At 44.1% G+C, this 13,600-nt stretch overlaps 1 protein-coding gene across 2 annotated transcripts in view; it reads right to left on the bottom strand.

Annotated features, from left to right (window-relative positions):
- Positions 1-1,513: 1,513 nt before the first annotated feature.
- The window catches only part of MAMLD1 (mastermind like domain containing 1), a 250,822-nt gene continuing 238,735 nt past the window's right edge, over positions 1,514-13,600 (bottom strand). For both annotated transcript variants that reach the window (XM_053989942.1, XM_053989943.1), the window contains 3 exons: positions 5,365-5,511; positions 4,002-4,083; positions 1,514-3,717 (listed from right to left, as the gene is read on the bottom strand). In XM_053989942.1, the coding sequence (XP_053845917.1) occupies positions 2,702-3,717; positions 4,002-4,083; positions 5,365-5,511 (1,245 nt within the window). In that variant the 3' untranslated portion in view covers positions 1,514-2,701. The remainder of the gene's footprint in view (positions 3,718-4,001; positions 4,084-5,364; positions 5,512-13,600) is intronic.

The raw sequence follows: 13,600 nt of genomic DNA, 5'->3' as shown, positions 1-13,600 counted from the left end.
AGACAAAAAAAACCAGAGTAAAAACAAGTGTGTACATAACAGAGGTACAAGATAAACTGTTTTCCAAAAATTCTGTTGGAAACAGTTGGCTTTTGAAGACATCCTCCCCACAGTGTTTGTAACCCAAATCATGCAGAACTGAAAAGATGACAAACAAAATGAAGAAAGAGGACATTTTTGCTGTTTTTATTAATATCCCAAAGAGGAGCATGCGGGCAGTAGCCTTCTCTACCATCAGTGGCTGCTGCGCTGCCGGCCTGGAGGGCTTGAGTGCCTCTGGATTCCAGACCTGTGTCAGACCTGCTACTCCCTGAAGCTCCCTGTGCCCTGGCTGGATACAGCTCATGACAGAAAAGCTGCTGAAATGGTGCCAGTTTTCACAGCCAAACAAACTCACCTTTGTCCTTACCACAGACTCACTCATGGGCATTTCTCCCCTCTCTGCTGTCCAGAGGCAAGTCAGCATTTCTGCCTTACTCAGACACTCAGCATATTTTTGGCAATAGTTTGATTTCCTTTGCTGGAAAAACTGGCTTTTTTTCTTTGTCACTCTGGTTTCATACAAATACACATCAAACTTGAGATAAAGCTGGTTAGGGGTCATTCCCCTCAAAAAACCTCTGGCTCTGCAGGATCTGCCTTTGCCATCAGGAAGCCACAAGGATCTCTGACAGGCCTGGAGTGGTTGTACCCAGGGAGGTCTTCTGCCCACCTGTGCAGCAACAGCAGAGCATGTGCCTGGCTGCTTTCAGCCCTGACTGTCCCCTCTCATTTTTGACTTCAGGAGCTGTTTTCTGCCCTTCGGCTCTGGAGAACAGACTCCTAGAAGGACCCACTCCAGGACGGGAATGTCCTTGTCAAACCCCTCCCTCCAGCAAGGAATCCCCCCAGATTTCCTCAGGTTTCAGTGCCCACAGTGTGCCTTGGACAAAGGGCAGCAACAACACATCTCCACCAGAAAGCTGGGGCTGTGTGTGGCTCAGTTAAATGGAGGCAATTTTAGCTCCAGATTCTACTTGTGCATTTATTTAACATTGCTAAAGATTTCCTGTTCTTTCCTACCCCTCCTCTCAGCCTGGCCTCCCCCAGGACAGGCACCAGCTCTCCCATAAGACAATTTCTATGTCAAAGGAGTGACATTCTGTACCCACCACTTTACTTGCAGATGTCACAGAATGAGCAAGGTCCCCTTCTTACTGCCTCACATTTGGCATTTACACACAAGAATTGTCACCTAAATAAACATGGTGCTGTGTAAAAAAAAAACCCAACAGAGATTAATTTCACATTCACCTATAAATTATACTTGAAAAGGACAGTGGGCCTCAGCAATCCCACCTTAAAATAAAATTAAAGCCTGCTTAAACTCTCTGTCTGGCCCACTGCTCCTACCAACAGCACACATGCATTTGTACATGTTATTAGATTGACGTTGTAGCATCCTGGACAAATCAAATTAATTCAAATATCTGCGGGTACAAAACACTAGCTGAAAAATGAGCACATGAAGATATGCAATTTTCCCCTGGCAGTTTATTATGGTATGAAGAAAAAAACATTCTGTGCTTGAAGCTGACGTTATATTACAAATGTATTGCGAAGTATGACGTGACTATTAAAATATGATTACACAAAGTATGAACATTTTAAGAAGTTTACAGTACAGCGAATCTTTTATAAAGAGACTCTTAAATATACAGAGGACAATAGTAGCTGACAGAGAAACATCAAAAATTAACTATTAATGTTTGTAGACTTTTCCCCTGAAAAAAGTCTTACATTAAAACAGAAATTATGAAAAGCCTTAAAACCAGGAACAAATCACCTGTACACTACAAATATACATGGTAGAGGTGCACAAACCAGAGCTACCTTTTTGCTGAAGGGTTCAATGGCTGGAAACTGGGCAGTGCCTGCCCAGCACCTTCTGTCCAGTGTGGCCACCATGGGCCACACCACGCCGAGCCTGCGACCCCAGGCACACACCCATCAGCACTGGAAGGTCACGAGCACACACACCCTGCAGGACAGCGCTGGCACAGCGACCTACTGGAGTGTATCAAGCTGAGAACATGCCCAGGATCTGGCAAATGGATCTCTGCAAGCAGATCCCTGAATGCACTGGGTGCCTGGATGGGACCTGTGTACCAGGTTTGGTCTGCAAGACTAAGTGACGAGGGAATCAGCAGCTCCTTTTTTTTTTTTTTTCTTTTTTTTTTTTTCCTTTAATGCAACTTTTCAATATTTCCTCCGGATATGGGAGAATAGATGCCACATTTGATTTCTGCTTAGTCTGGTTGCAATGACACCCCTAGATCATGTGTTAAGTTATGTCAAAAACATAAGTATTTTATGCTGTAATACACAGTATTACTGAAACTAACAATATTATTTGCATATTTATAACAAGGTATAATGAAATCCCTATAATAAAACCAAAAGTTATGCTATAGATTTATTTACAAAGAGTCCAGCAAAGAAGTATAAATACTTCTACATTTAAGGTTTAGGAAAACATAATTTACAAAATATTCAAATATATACAGTCATCTGAAAAATTGCCAATATTAAACTTTGATGCAGGCAAAGAATTGGCTGAGTCTATTCCCTCTGTATTGAACGAGGCAGTGGCTTTCACAGGTTGTCTGTTCTGTTCAAAGCCATACGTGTGTTATTTACAATGAGGCTGCTTCTCTCCGAGCTAAACGTGTCCAGAGCTTTGAGCATGCTGTCCCAAAATGTCATCTATCATTGTCAGATTGTTCAACCACTCTTCGTCGTTGCTGCTGCTGTTCTTCATGAGGGAGTCGAGGAAGTCAGTGTCGCTGCAGTTGGCAGGCATGATGGAATTGCTGTGCTGGGACACAAAGTCGTACTGGGGCAGCTCGGCGGCGGCGCTCATCCTGCTGAAGGTGTCGGGCTGGCCAGTGGAAGGGTAGCTTGGTGGGCCGAGGCCCGGGGCAGGATTGAGGTGGTTAAAACTGGACACTCCTTGGGGCAACGATTTCATAACATTCATAGTTGGCAATGGTCCCCTGGTTAAATTGTGTCTCAAGTTCTGATTACTCACTGAGCTCAAGCCCTGGCCAGACTGTCCCATGCTCAGTTTCTGCATCTGCCTGACCTGGATGCCAGGAGCGATCTGGTTCGGTGGCACCACAGCCTGCTGGGAGAATGCCTGACCTGGTGTGCTCGGCCTCACGCTCTGCTTGGAGAACACCGTGTTCCCGGAAAACTGCTGCATGCTGGTATCCATTTGGCTTTGATTTGGCATTCTTGGCACAGTAGTCGGCGTCCACATCTGGGCAGATGAGTTGGGGTAGACGTTGGGGATTCTTGGCACGCTCGGCTGCCTCAAGTGCTGCTGTGTTGCAGAGTGATTTGCTAAGGAGCCAGAACTGAAGCCTCCCATTGGCATTCCCGGCCTCACAGTGGAGTGGCTGTGAACAGTTTGACACCCCGAGTTCATGCCTAGTGAGTTCTGGCTTGGCCGCAGTGGGATGTTAAAGTCAGAATTAGGTGGAAAAATCCCTTGCTGCTTGCCAGGGTTGTGTGGAATCATCACCATCGTCCCGCTGCTCTGGCTAGCGGTGGCTGAGGCCATGCCAGAGCCCAAGGTGCTCTGGAGCATGGCTGGGTTTGATGGCAGCATGCGGTGGTTGGGCGGAGGAGCAGGAATCACCTGGTTGCAGTCAGCAGGAATGGGCTGCTGCACGGCTGTGGACAAAGAGACATGTTAGCTGGTGAGCACAGATTCACCCTGTGGCTAAACCTTTAAAAACTGCTGCTCTTTCTTTCATGTCATGGGGGCTTCTCCTTTATGTTCTTTGTTAACAGAGTTATATGGAGCCATAAGGACACAGGAATCTCACAATATGTGATAAAATGCAAAATGCTTGTAATTCAAGGCAGAGAATCATTAAGTGTTTCTATTTTACCAGACACCAGGCCCTGGCACCTCAAGGATTTTCAGACCATTTTCAGGCCATTTCCTTCCTTACCTTGAAACTGGTTTATCTGCTGAGCCGAAAACAAGCTCCTCTGTTCAGATGTTACTCCTAGCATGTTTTGTCTCTGCTTTTCCTGGAAAACAAGGGGAGTAATAGTGAAGTTGCAGTCTCTTGACAACCAAAAGAGCAGCAGACACTTGAAATGTAGCCACTATCGTAACAACCTCTTCCCATACACCCTCTACCCCCCTCCTCTGATGAGACTCAGCCCAGAGAGCTCATTTCAGACTGAATTTTAATTTCTCACATTCCCCTTCTTGCAAAGGTGTCCTGATGCCAGCCCAGCACTGGGAACTGTGACCGTCAGCAGATGTTATGCAGGCAGCCCAAGTGGAGCAGGACAAACATGGAGATTCCTGTGTTCACCAGCTTATGAGTCAAGTGTGCTGCCACTGGAAGCTCTGCCCATGTGCACCATCCCCTTGTGTGCTGGCTGTCACTTCTATCCAGAACACGGGAGCCAGGGACCCACAGCAGGTGCTCCCTGAGCAGGCATTGCTGGGCTAGTCCAGGTGACCTGATTCGAGTCTCCCACCATTTAGCCCCAGAACCCAGCACTGCACTCACATCCCTGCTGTGGGCAGCAGCTGTGACCTGGGGAGCTCTCTGGGGATGGTGGAGCTCCTCCTGTGTTAGAGCAGCCCAGAAAAAGTTGAAGCCAATTGATGTCAGGGAGGCAGAGCTGGGTTTGAAAGGGAATTTGATCAAGGAGCAGCACAGGACTTCACTGAGGGTTTTATTGAGCTATTTCTCATCTCATTTCCCATCCACAGAAATGAGACTCCTTGACCCAAATCCAGTAGCACATTCAGTCAGTCAGAGGCACGTGGTCAGAGCTGCTTTACCCAATTCATTTGTGGGATTTCTGCATCCCAGCTTCCTCACACAGCCTGTTGCAAACCTCCTACAGGGGCTTCTGTTGCTAGAGAGACCAGGCAAGTCCCGGACAAACTGGAGCCTAACATCTGCTCTGCTAAATCCCCAGGGAACCAGAGAGAAAGGCAAGCATGGAGAACATCTCTCTGGGGCTGATTCACTTTCCAAGCCTCTCTTCTCTGCATCTTCCCTCCCACCTCTGTGGCTGACCAAAAATGACATCAGAGATACGGAGGTGACCAAATCCTTCCCTTGCGTATGAGGGGGCAGATCTGCATTCAGCTCTGGTAGAGCAGTACTTGGCCTTGGCCTCTCTTGGCTTCATGCTAGACTCACCACAGCCTTAGTCTGACTCAGCCTAGCAATTCCAGGGTCACTCTTAGTGTTTGCTGACTGGTGATTTCCTCATTCCAGTTAGTCCTGTCCTTCCCAGTGAGGTGGAGAGCACAGCAACCCACAGAGGCATTCGGCATCGTACCTGCATCAGCTGCCGTTTCATTATCTGCTGCTTCAGTAAATGGTTCCTCATCGTGTACCCATTGACCGTGGCTGGTGCCGGCACGGAGCCGCCGCCTGGGATGGAGCCTGGCTCCTGCAATCTGGCAACAATTCCAGGGTTTTGATCCTGCCAAGAAAGAGGAAAAAAAGAAAATTAATCTCATCAGGGAGGTAACAACAGAAGCCCTTATCCTCTCTGCTGATGCCTTCTCTCCAGTTTTTAGCTGTCCCAAGGCCAAAACACCTCATGGACACACGTGGCGCTGTGTGTTACAGTGAGGACAGTGAGAGGTGGGGGAGTGCTCTGATTTCTAAGGATCAGCACAAGAAGATGTGAGAGAAGCTAAAGATTAAACCAAAATTCCTCGTGTGTTGCCCAAGGCCATGGGGACCCATTCACTACCACTGCTGCAGTCACAGGGCTGCCTGGCTGGCAGAATGGGTGGGAGTAAAGCATCACATTTCTCACAACTTCTCCAACTGTTATACTGAAAGACAGAAGGAAAGGAAAGTTGCATTAGGGTAGGATTTGGCATGTGAATGTGGAGGAAAAACCTACAGGAAAAGAGTGAACTAAAGGCAGAGGAATGGAAAAGGTGCCATCAGACCCAGGACCCAGAGAGATAAGGAAGATGTGGGCCTGGGATTAAAGTGGTTCTTGTGGGTTTCAAGATGGGATGAACAAGAAGAGGCCACTGTGAAAGGAGAAAAGAACATACAAAAATGCAGGGCCAGGTCATGCCTAGGCACAAATCAGCAATAAATGCAGTGAGCCCTGCTCCTGCCTGGCACAAACCACTCTCTTTCTAAGTCCTCAGTGAAAGATCCAAATTGACTTTGACAGCTGAGCTCTTGCCTCCAAAGAAAGAGTACGATGGGGAGGAGAGAAAAAATAATTCACCAGAACACGGTGAAGACAAAACCCAAAATGGAAAAAGAATTTAAAAAATACGGAATTCTAAACATCTTAGGAGCTGGCAGGTATTCAGGGAAACACAAGAGAAAAATGAGGGAAAAAGTCAAGGCCTCGCTGAGTACAAGATCCTGTGAGTGCTGTACCCAGGAACAGCAGCACCAGCGTATTCCCCGTTCTCTGTTTTCACATCCACCTTCTACATTATTTATGATGTATTGTTATTATTGGAAGGGAGAAGTATGTATATTATATCCAGCATCCTTAGCTGGGCCATGCTTCCTTTGTTTTCAGAGTGGAAGCCTACATCCTTTGTTTGTGAATCAATGTTATCAGGAGATAAGCAAGAAGAAAATGGTTGTTGCCTTCTGACATATGACAATTAGAAGCATGCTCAGATGGAGAAAACAGGATACAAGCCATGTTTCAGAGGGGCCAGAAGGAAGCCTTGAAAGGCATTTGTCACCAGGAAAGCTCCTTGAGCCTGGGGCACCTTTCCACAGAGGCTTCACCATGAGGAATCATCCAACTCCTTCCAACACATCCTTTCTAAGAGGGATTACCAAGAAGGCCACTGAAATTACTCATTTTTATGGTGCCTCCTTTTGTTGTAGCACTTTGGTCTATTATGCAAAAGCACAATTGATGAAATGTAAATGCCTGCTAGATAATTTACTAAAAGACACAAACCTGCAGCTCATCACTGCTCTCATTATCATTCCTATTCATGGGCAGTCTCGTAAGACTAGATTTTATTACTAGTGCTTTGCTTACAATTCTGCTGGACATCTCTCCTCCTCCCCCTTCCCTCCTACCCATTTTATTCCCTCTCTCCCACGGAAAAAGAGGAGGGGAGGAAAAAGTAAATATGATTTACTACAGATGTAAATATGAAAGTTCATTTTAAGCTGGCAGTCTGCTTTCATGTCAGACAGGATTCTGCAACCACAGTTAAGCTTTGAATAATGCAGATTGCCTCTGGGGGAATATTTGAAAGTGGAGAGATTCAGTTTGTGTACTCTGCACATGAAAGACGCTGAAATGTTCATACCACCAAAATCCCTGCCATCTATCCAATTTCCTCCAAACTTGTCTTGTGGCATGCAGAGGGTCTGTGCTTACTGAAGCAAAGGAGTTTTAGTGCAAGGACAATCATTCTGATGTCTTGCTCTGGGCTATTGCATTAACAAGTCATAATATAAAAGTCTCTTTTCCTAATCATGTCCACCTCATTCTAATTTCTCCTAAACATCATCAAGAAAATAATGTTGATGTTTCCATATTATTAATGGTAAAGAAGTGTAAATCACATTACTAATTGCAGCTCTCGTGCTGTGGCAGTACAACTGCTTAATTATATGGGATTTTCTGCAGGCACCCTATAGCAATAATGACAATCAGCAAAGTTCATTTGCAAATACATCGAATAGGTTGCTGAGTTTTTCAGAGCAAAGTTGTATAACACTTAATTAGCCAGTAAAGAAACAATCTAGAGATATGCAGTTTGCTTTTGGGGAAATTAGGACAAAATAGCATAGCTGAGAAGCCAGAGCGAATTCAAAATCCTGACTTCTACAAGTTCACATTTAGGTTAAGACAAAAAAGAAAAACAGAAAGGAAAAGGAAAAAGTTCTCTCTTTTCACCACTAGTGGGAACTACTGTATTCCTGTACAATAAAAAATAACCACTCGCACGTCATGACTAAGAATAGCAATGGTGTAGTCTAAAGGACACTGCAATCTGTACCAAAGGTTAATGAACTTTAAACATTTTTCCTTTTCATCACTTCCCAAGAAAAATCACTTTCCTTCCCCTAGTAAAACCAAGCCAAAGCAGCCATAATCTTGTCTGTAGTTTGGATTTATCCCATTATAAATCCAGGAAGACAGCAAAGAGAGGAAGATTCTGGTGCCAAAGCTGGGAATGTTGCAAGTGGATGTTCCCACCCAAGGGTCCATGTGGCTGAGCTGCACTGACACACTGGACGGTACAGAGAGCTATGAGAGGTTCTGACTCTTTGACTTAAAAAAAAAAAAAAAAAAAAAACCCAAAAAAAAAAAACCCAAAAACATTTGCATGTGGGTATCAGGGCTTTTTCTCCATTCTCCCCTCCCAAAACTCACATTAAAATGGGTAGAATCCCTAACTAAATGGCACACCACACAGACCTGGAACTGGAGAATGAGCTTGAGAACATGTGTTCCTGTTGCCAGGCAAAGTGCCACAGCAGGTCCAGAGCTCCTGCAGCAGTCCCCGGGCTCCCTAATGGGGCAATTCCTGCTCAGAAAGGCTTTGGGGAAAACTACACAGCTCTGACTTAGCATCTCATGCACTAGTTCCAAGAGCAGGGAGAAAAGAGTCAGTCTCCAGTCTTGCAGGAATGTGTAATGCTTCTGTTCAGGCCAGCTCAGGACTGACTGCCACTGTGAAGGCCACGGCACAGCCCAGTGAAACCACTGCCCGCAGCCGCCCCACTGGGCGCGATGGGCAAATCCGCGGTCACCGCACCCCGCTGCAGCCAGCGTGAGCCTGCTCCAACAACCACTCAGGCAACTGCTGGATGGAAAGGGTGCACACAGTGCCACTGAGCCCCACTATGTACATTCATTAATTGACATCCTTCCAAAAATCCACTGACAAGCTCGAGCCCCATCATCTGACTATGTAGAAAATGCACAGCTGCAGCAAATAAGTGTGGAGATGAATCGTTCTGTGTGAACACGGTTGATAAACTTCAGCCCTCAATACTTAGTGATACATCCAGTAATCACTTTGTGGCTTCACTTAAAGCAAGAATGAGTAAATTTATGGCCCCTAATTCCTCTGAATCCTCATTAACAAACAGTCCAAAAAGAATTTAAAAGCAAGACTTTCTGAGAAGCTGAACCAGAGCTGTAATCACTCTTTGGTAAGTATGTAAAAAACCCTCTAATCTTTAATAAAGAACATTCATTGTTTTTAGGACTATGTGAAAATACTAAACTCATTTATCATTATTAAACTTTCCCATCTGCTCTTAACGCTGTAACTCCAAAGAATATAACAAAGAAATTGTACATGTTAAACTGTATTGACTTAAGCCCAGAGCTGTTGGAGATGTACAATTTTTTTCAGTCAGGGCAGGAAGGGGACTGCAGGCTGCCAGACAGTCTCATTTGTCCAATGCTGAAAAGACAGTTATCTGCACCAAAATGGCTCTTGGAAAGGCACATTTGCTTTATAAGAAATAAGCTGCCAGGTAAGATCATTCAGCATTATGTTAAAGGCTCAGACAATAAAACTAAGTCATGAATTTGAATAGTTAACAGATGGACTAATTAGAGACTGAATTTTTCTTGGTTCTAATAGATAACCAGGTCACAGCAAGGTTACTGAGAGAGAGGCAAGCAGCACTGCAAATTTCAGTAGATATTTGCAGAGTTGGGGAAGAGCTGTACTTCCTAACTGAAAGCATTAGCAGTAGTGGAGGAACAGAAAAAGGGCTAATTTAAAATACCTCTAGTACCTGAATTTAAAAAGTTTATTCCATTTCAAAAGATGCTGCTGATTTGAGAAATATTCCCTCTACTTCCAATGGGGCATCCAGCTGAATCCAGCAACTTCAGAGCTTAAACCAGAAGGGCTGTTGAGATGAGCCACAGCATAAAAACAAAAGACCAAAGGAAATGAGGCACCCAGGGTGGATGTTTGCTCCAAGAAAATGGACGGGACAAACTGCTTTTTCCACCAGGTTTGGGGTTTTTTTTTGGCAACCAAATGATATCACATGGTAAATAAGAAACACAAGAAACAACCAGAAAATCATGGCTACAGGACTTGAGCAGAGCCACTCCTGACCTGCTCTAAGGCCCTGGCTCCTGGGCTGGGGACTTGTGGGCAATCTGTGCTCATGGCAGGGACAGCTATTCCCTGGGGGTGAGGTGAAGTTTCACAAACCAAGTTTTGTTCTGTATTTTAAGAACATCTGTTACATACAGGGAGTTCTGTACTCTGCTGAGAAAATGCAAATACTAGTTTCAAACAAATGCCCCTGCATTTCCCTGCACTCCCACCTGCCCCCTGATGCATCCTCTTTCCTCCAGGAGCTGTGCTGCATCTCTTTGGTGGGGACTTCAAGCTTGGGCAGCACTTCATTCTGAAGCCCAGGACTGAGACCCCAGGAACAACCACACCACAAATACTACATACTAAGCAATTAAAACACCAACAGTATTAAAGCTGTCTCACCCAAATTCATGGTTTTAAGTTTCACGTCTTAGAATGACAGAGAAGCCACATGTAGACTCCTGGTGTGTAGTGACTTTGTGCATACCCACAGGAAACCTTGATGCAACCTTTACAAAGAAGGCTCCTGGCCTCCACAGCTATTAATGCACTTAGATACTAAGATAGTGACCTATGCATACAAATAAAGCAAACGAAATCCAGGGTCAATTTGTCAAAAAGATCATGTCAGCCCCCTCTAGAGTGTGATGTCTTTGGGATGCCACTGTCATTTGCTTCATGCAGAACTCTGGGGTTACCTGTGCTTCTTTCTTGCCTCTGCTTCTTGCCCTTAACAAAACTCTCCATCTGCTCTTTGAAAGTTTTCTGTCTTTTTTTCTCCTCTATTCTGTTCACAATTCAGAGATGCTCTTCAAGATAAAACAGCCTTTCAGTTCAGAAATGCTCCAAAGCTTTCTGTTTGTTTGTGTGTTTGCTTTAGCACAATGTATGAACATTGATAAAACAAACTGTGCAGTTCAGTAGATCTGGGGTTTTTTTACCCATCTTTCAACCATTTACTTGATACACAAGCATATGAAATACTGCCAGACTCAAGTTTCTAAGCTTATCTTGGGGGCTGTCAATCAGGAAAAGGCTTTGTTTGAAGACTGTAAGTGATCCGTGGGTATATGATTTGGTTAAAAAAAATCTTCCAAGATTTTTGTTCTTTTCATACAGCATGATCATGTACAGTTTCCTTGAAAGGTAGTCCTCCTTCCTTGCTAGGAGCAGTGACAAGATCACCACACCTGGCTAGCAATTTTATCAGGATCTTCTTCATGCCTTCAAGCAAAGCAGATGAAACAGTGATTTCCCCATAGTTGTTCTTACACTTCATGCTGTTCAAAACAAAACAAAATTCCTTCAAAGTATCCGAAGTGCTTTTAAAATGCACCCACAATTCTAATACAATGGAAACTGACTCCACTTCCCCTCTTAAAAAAAAAACAAACGAATTAGATAAAGCTTTTGTGCAAAAACTTTACCAGTAGTGTCAGAGCTGGTTTCATCCATCAAAACATGTCCTTAAAGAGCAACAGCAACTAGAGCAACAGAAAGACGGAAAATCCAGAGTGAATTATTGCAATGGGGATTTTTCTCTTAGACAAAAATGCATCCTTTAGCAGGCATGTGGAAATCAAGCTGTGATGCTGTTACCAGCACCAATTTAGTTATAAGGAACAGCTTTGGGAGCAGCCAAGAGCTTGAGGAATGGAAGAGTTGGTGTGTAAGAGACAGATACAACCTTCCAGGGACTGCAGTGCTTGTAAAGAGGTGTGATCAAGATTCCAGCAACAGCAGCTCCCTTGAAAATAGCTCCTTTGGCCCAGATAAACTCCCAGGCCATGGGTGAAGGTAGCCTGGAGAACTGCTTTGATCCACGACCCCAAATGCAAGGCAAACCTTTCAGGAAGACTCTCTGCCAGGCCCCTGAAGGCAGTGGGACCGAGGTGCCTGCAGTGTTCACACACTTTTCTTCCACCTGAGAGCAGCACTCTGGGGTCAGATCATCCAACACCACCATTCTTTAACAGAAACTGTGGCTGTTACTGTTTTTCTGTGTATGCACCCAAAGATGCAGGGATGGGTGGTTTGTACCTCTTTGTGTAACATATAGTCATGATCCAAAATTGAATTCTCTGCACAGAACATATATTTATATTGGGTTGTACAGCTGCCGTGAGTCTCCAACCCTTGACACCACTCTCTTGTTCCCACGGAGGGCAGCTTGCCTATAAATTGAATGAGATAATCTAAAACTCTATTTATCTCACCTAATTTCAGCTGGTAGTCCTGCCTGTCTCTACAAGGTTGCGCTAGCTGTGATGACAAACTACAATATCTTGTATCTTATAAAGTGGTTTGACTCGAGCAATCCTTGTGTTATGTCAAGTCATGCTCTCAGAGGTGTCAATGAGATTCCAAAGGAGTCAAGTTAGCTCAACACCCAGCAGAAGCTGTTACAGGGGAGTGCAATGACTGGCTGGTAAATTTATGTATTAGGGAGAGCAGAAGAGATCTGATAAAATAAATACTGATGATTTTACACTAGCAAAGTGAAAGTCAGAAAATCTTGAGCTAACGGGATAAATCAGTTCTCTACCTGCCCATTTCTGAAAAGCTCTGTGAACTGCAGTGACGTGTAGATCACCGAGATTTTTAGAATCCCCTGCTTTCTCCAAGTTAACATTTCCATTAGTTTCTTTTTTCCTTGTCATGCAAAGGATCAATTTGCAGAGGCAGATGCCCAAGTCTTCTTCACTTTCAATAGTAGTTGGCTGCCTAACAACTTCTAAGAAGCCCTTTGCATGAAGACCTCCCCACATGCAAAACCCAGCATAATTGCTCCTGATTTCTCATGTAAGTGCACAAACAAAACATGCTCTGGCACAAAGATCACATCACTTTTTCAGTATTAAACTTCTCACAACCCTTACTCTTTCCTAACAGATGAAACTAGTCCAACACCTAAAAAGGGTTTCATCAGATCCTCTGCCCAATCAGGTATCAAAAATCACCCCATAACTTACAAAACAAAATGCAGTGATCAAAAATATACTAAAATAATGGATACAAAGAAGGCTGTGACTAGGTACTCCTCATGATCAAATTTTTAAAACCAAGATATTGACACGTTAAAAATGAAAAATGTGTTAAGATGACCTTGAGTATGGGGAACAAGGAGCAATTCCATTATGTTTTTAATGGAAATTATTATTAAAACACCTGAAGCTGAACTGTTGTAACCAAGTCAACTCAGTATCCCCTTAAAAAATCCCTTTTCTCCTTTTCCATTCAGATTGTATTTACAAACTGTTAGATGTCTCATTTTTTTCTTGTGTCATTTCATTATTACAGAGTTGAGACTAGCCATCTGCAGCTTCATTTCCTAAAGCTCGGATTTGTCCTTGGAGCAAGGTCATCCAGAACAAGAACATAAAATTCTGCTTTCCTCAACTGACAGTTCTTTATATCTTCCTGTAAATACTCCCTACCAATTTTAAATAATATTACCACTTTATACTCCCCCTCATA

Source organism: Vidua macroura, chromosome 14 (genome assembly GCF_024509145.1).
Source record: "Vidua macroura isolate BioBank_ID:100142 chromosome 14, ASM2450914v1, whole genome shotgun sequence".
In the NCBI taxonomy this organism is placed as follows: Eukaryota; Metazoa; Chordata; class Aves; order Passeriformes; family Viduidae; genus Vidua; species Vidua macroura.
The sequence above is the reverse complement of the archived record's forward strand: the minus strand, read 5'-3'. Positions and strand labels throughout refer to the sequence as shown.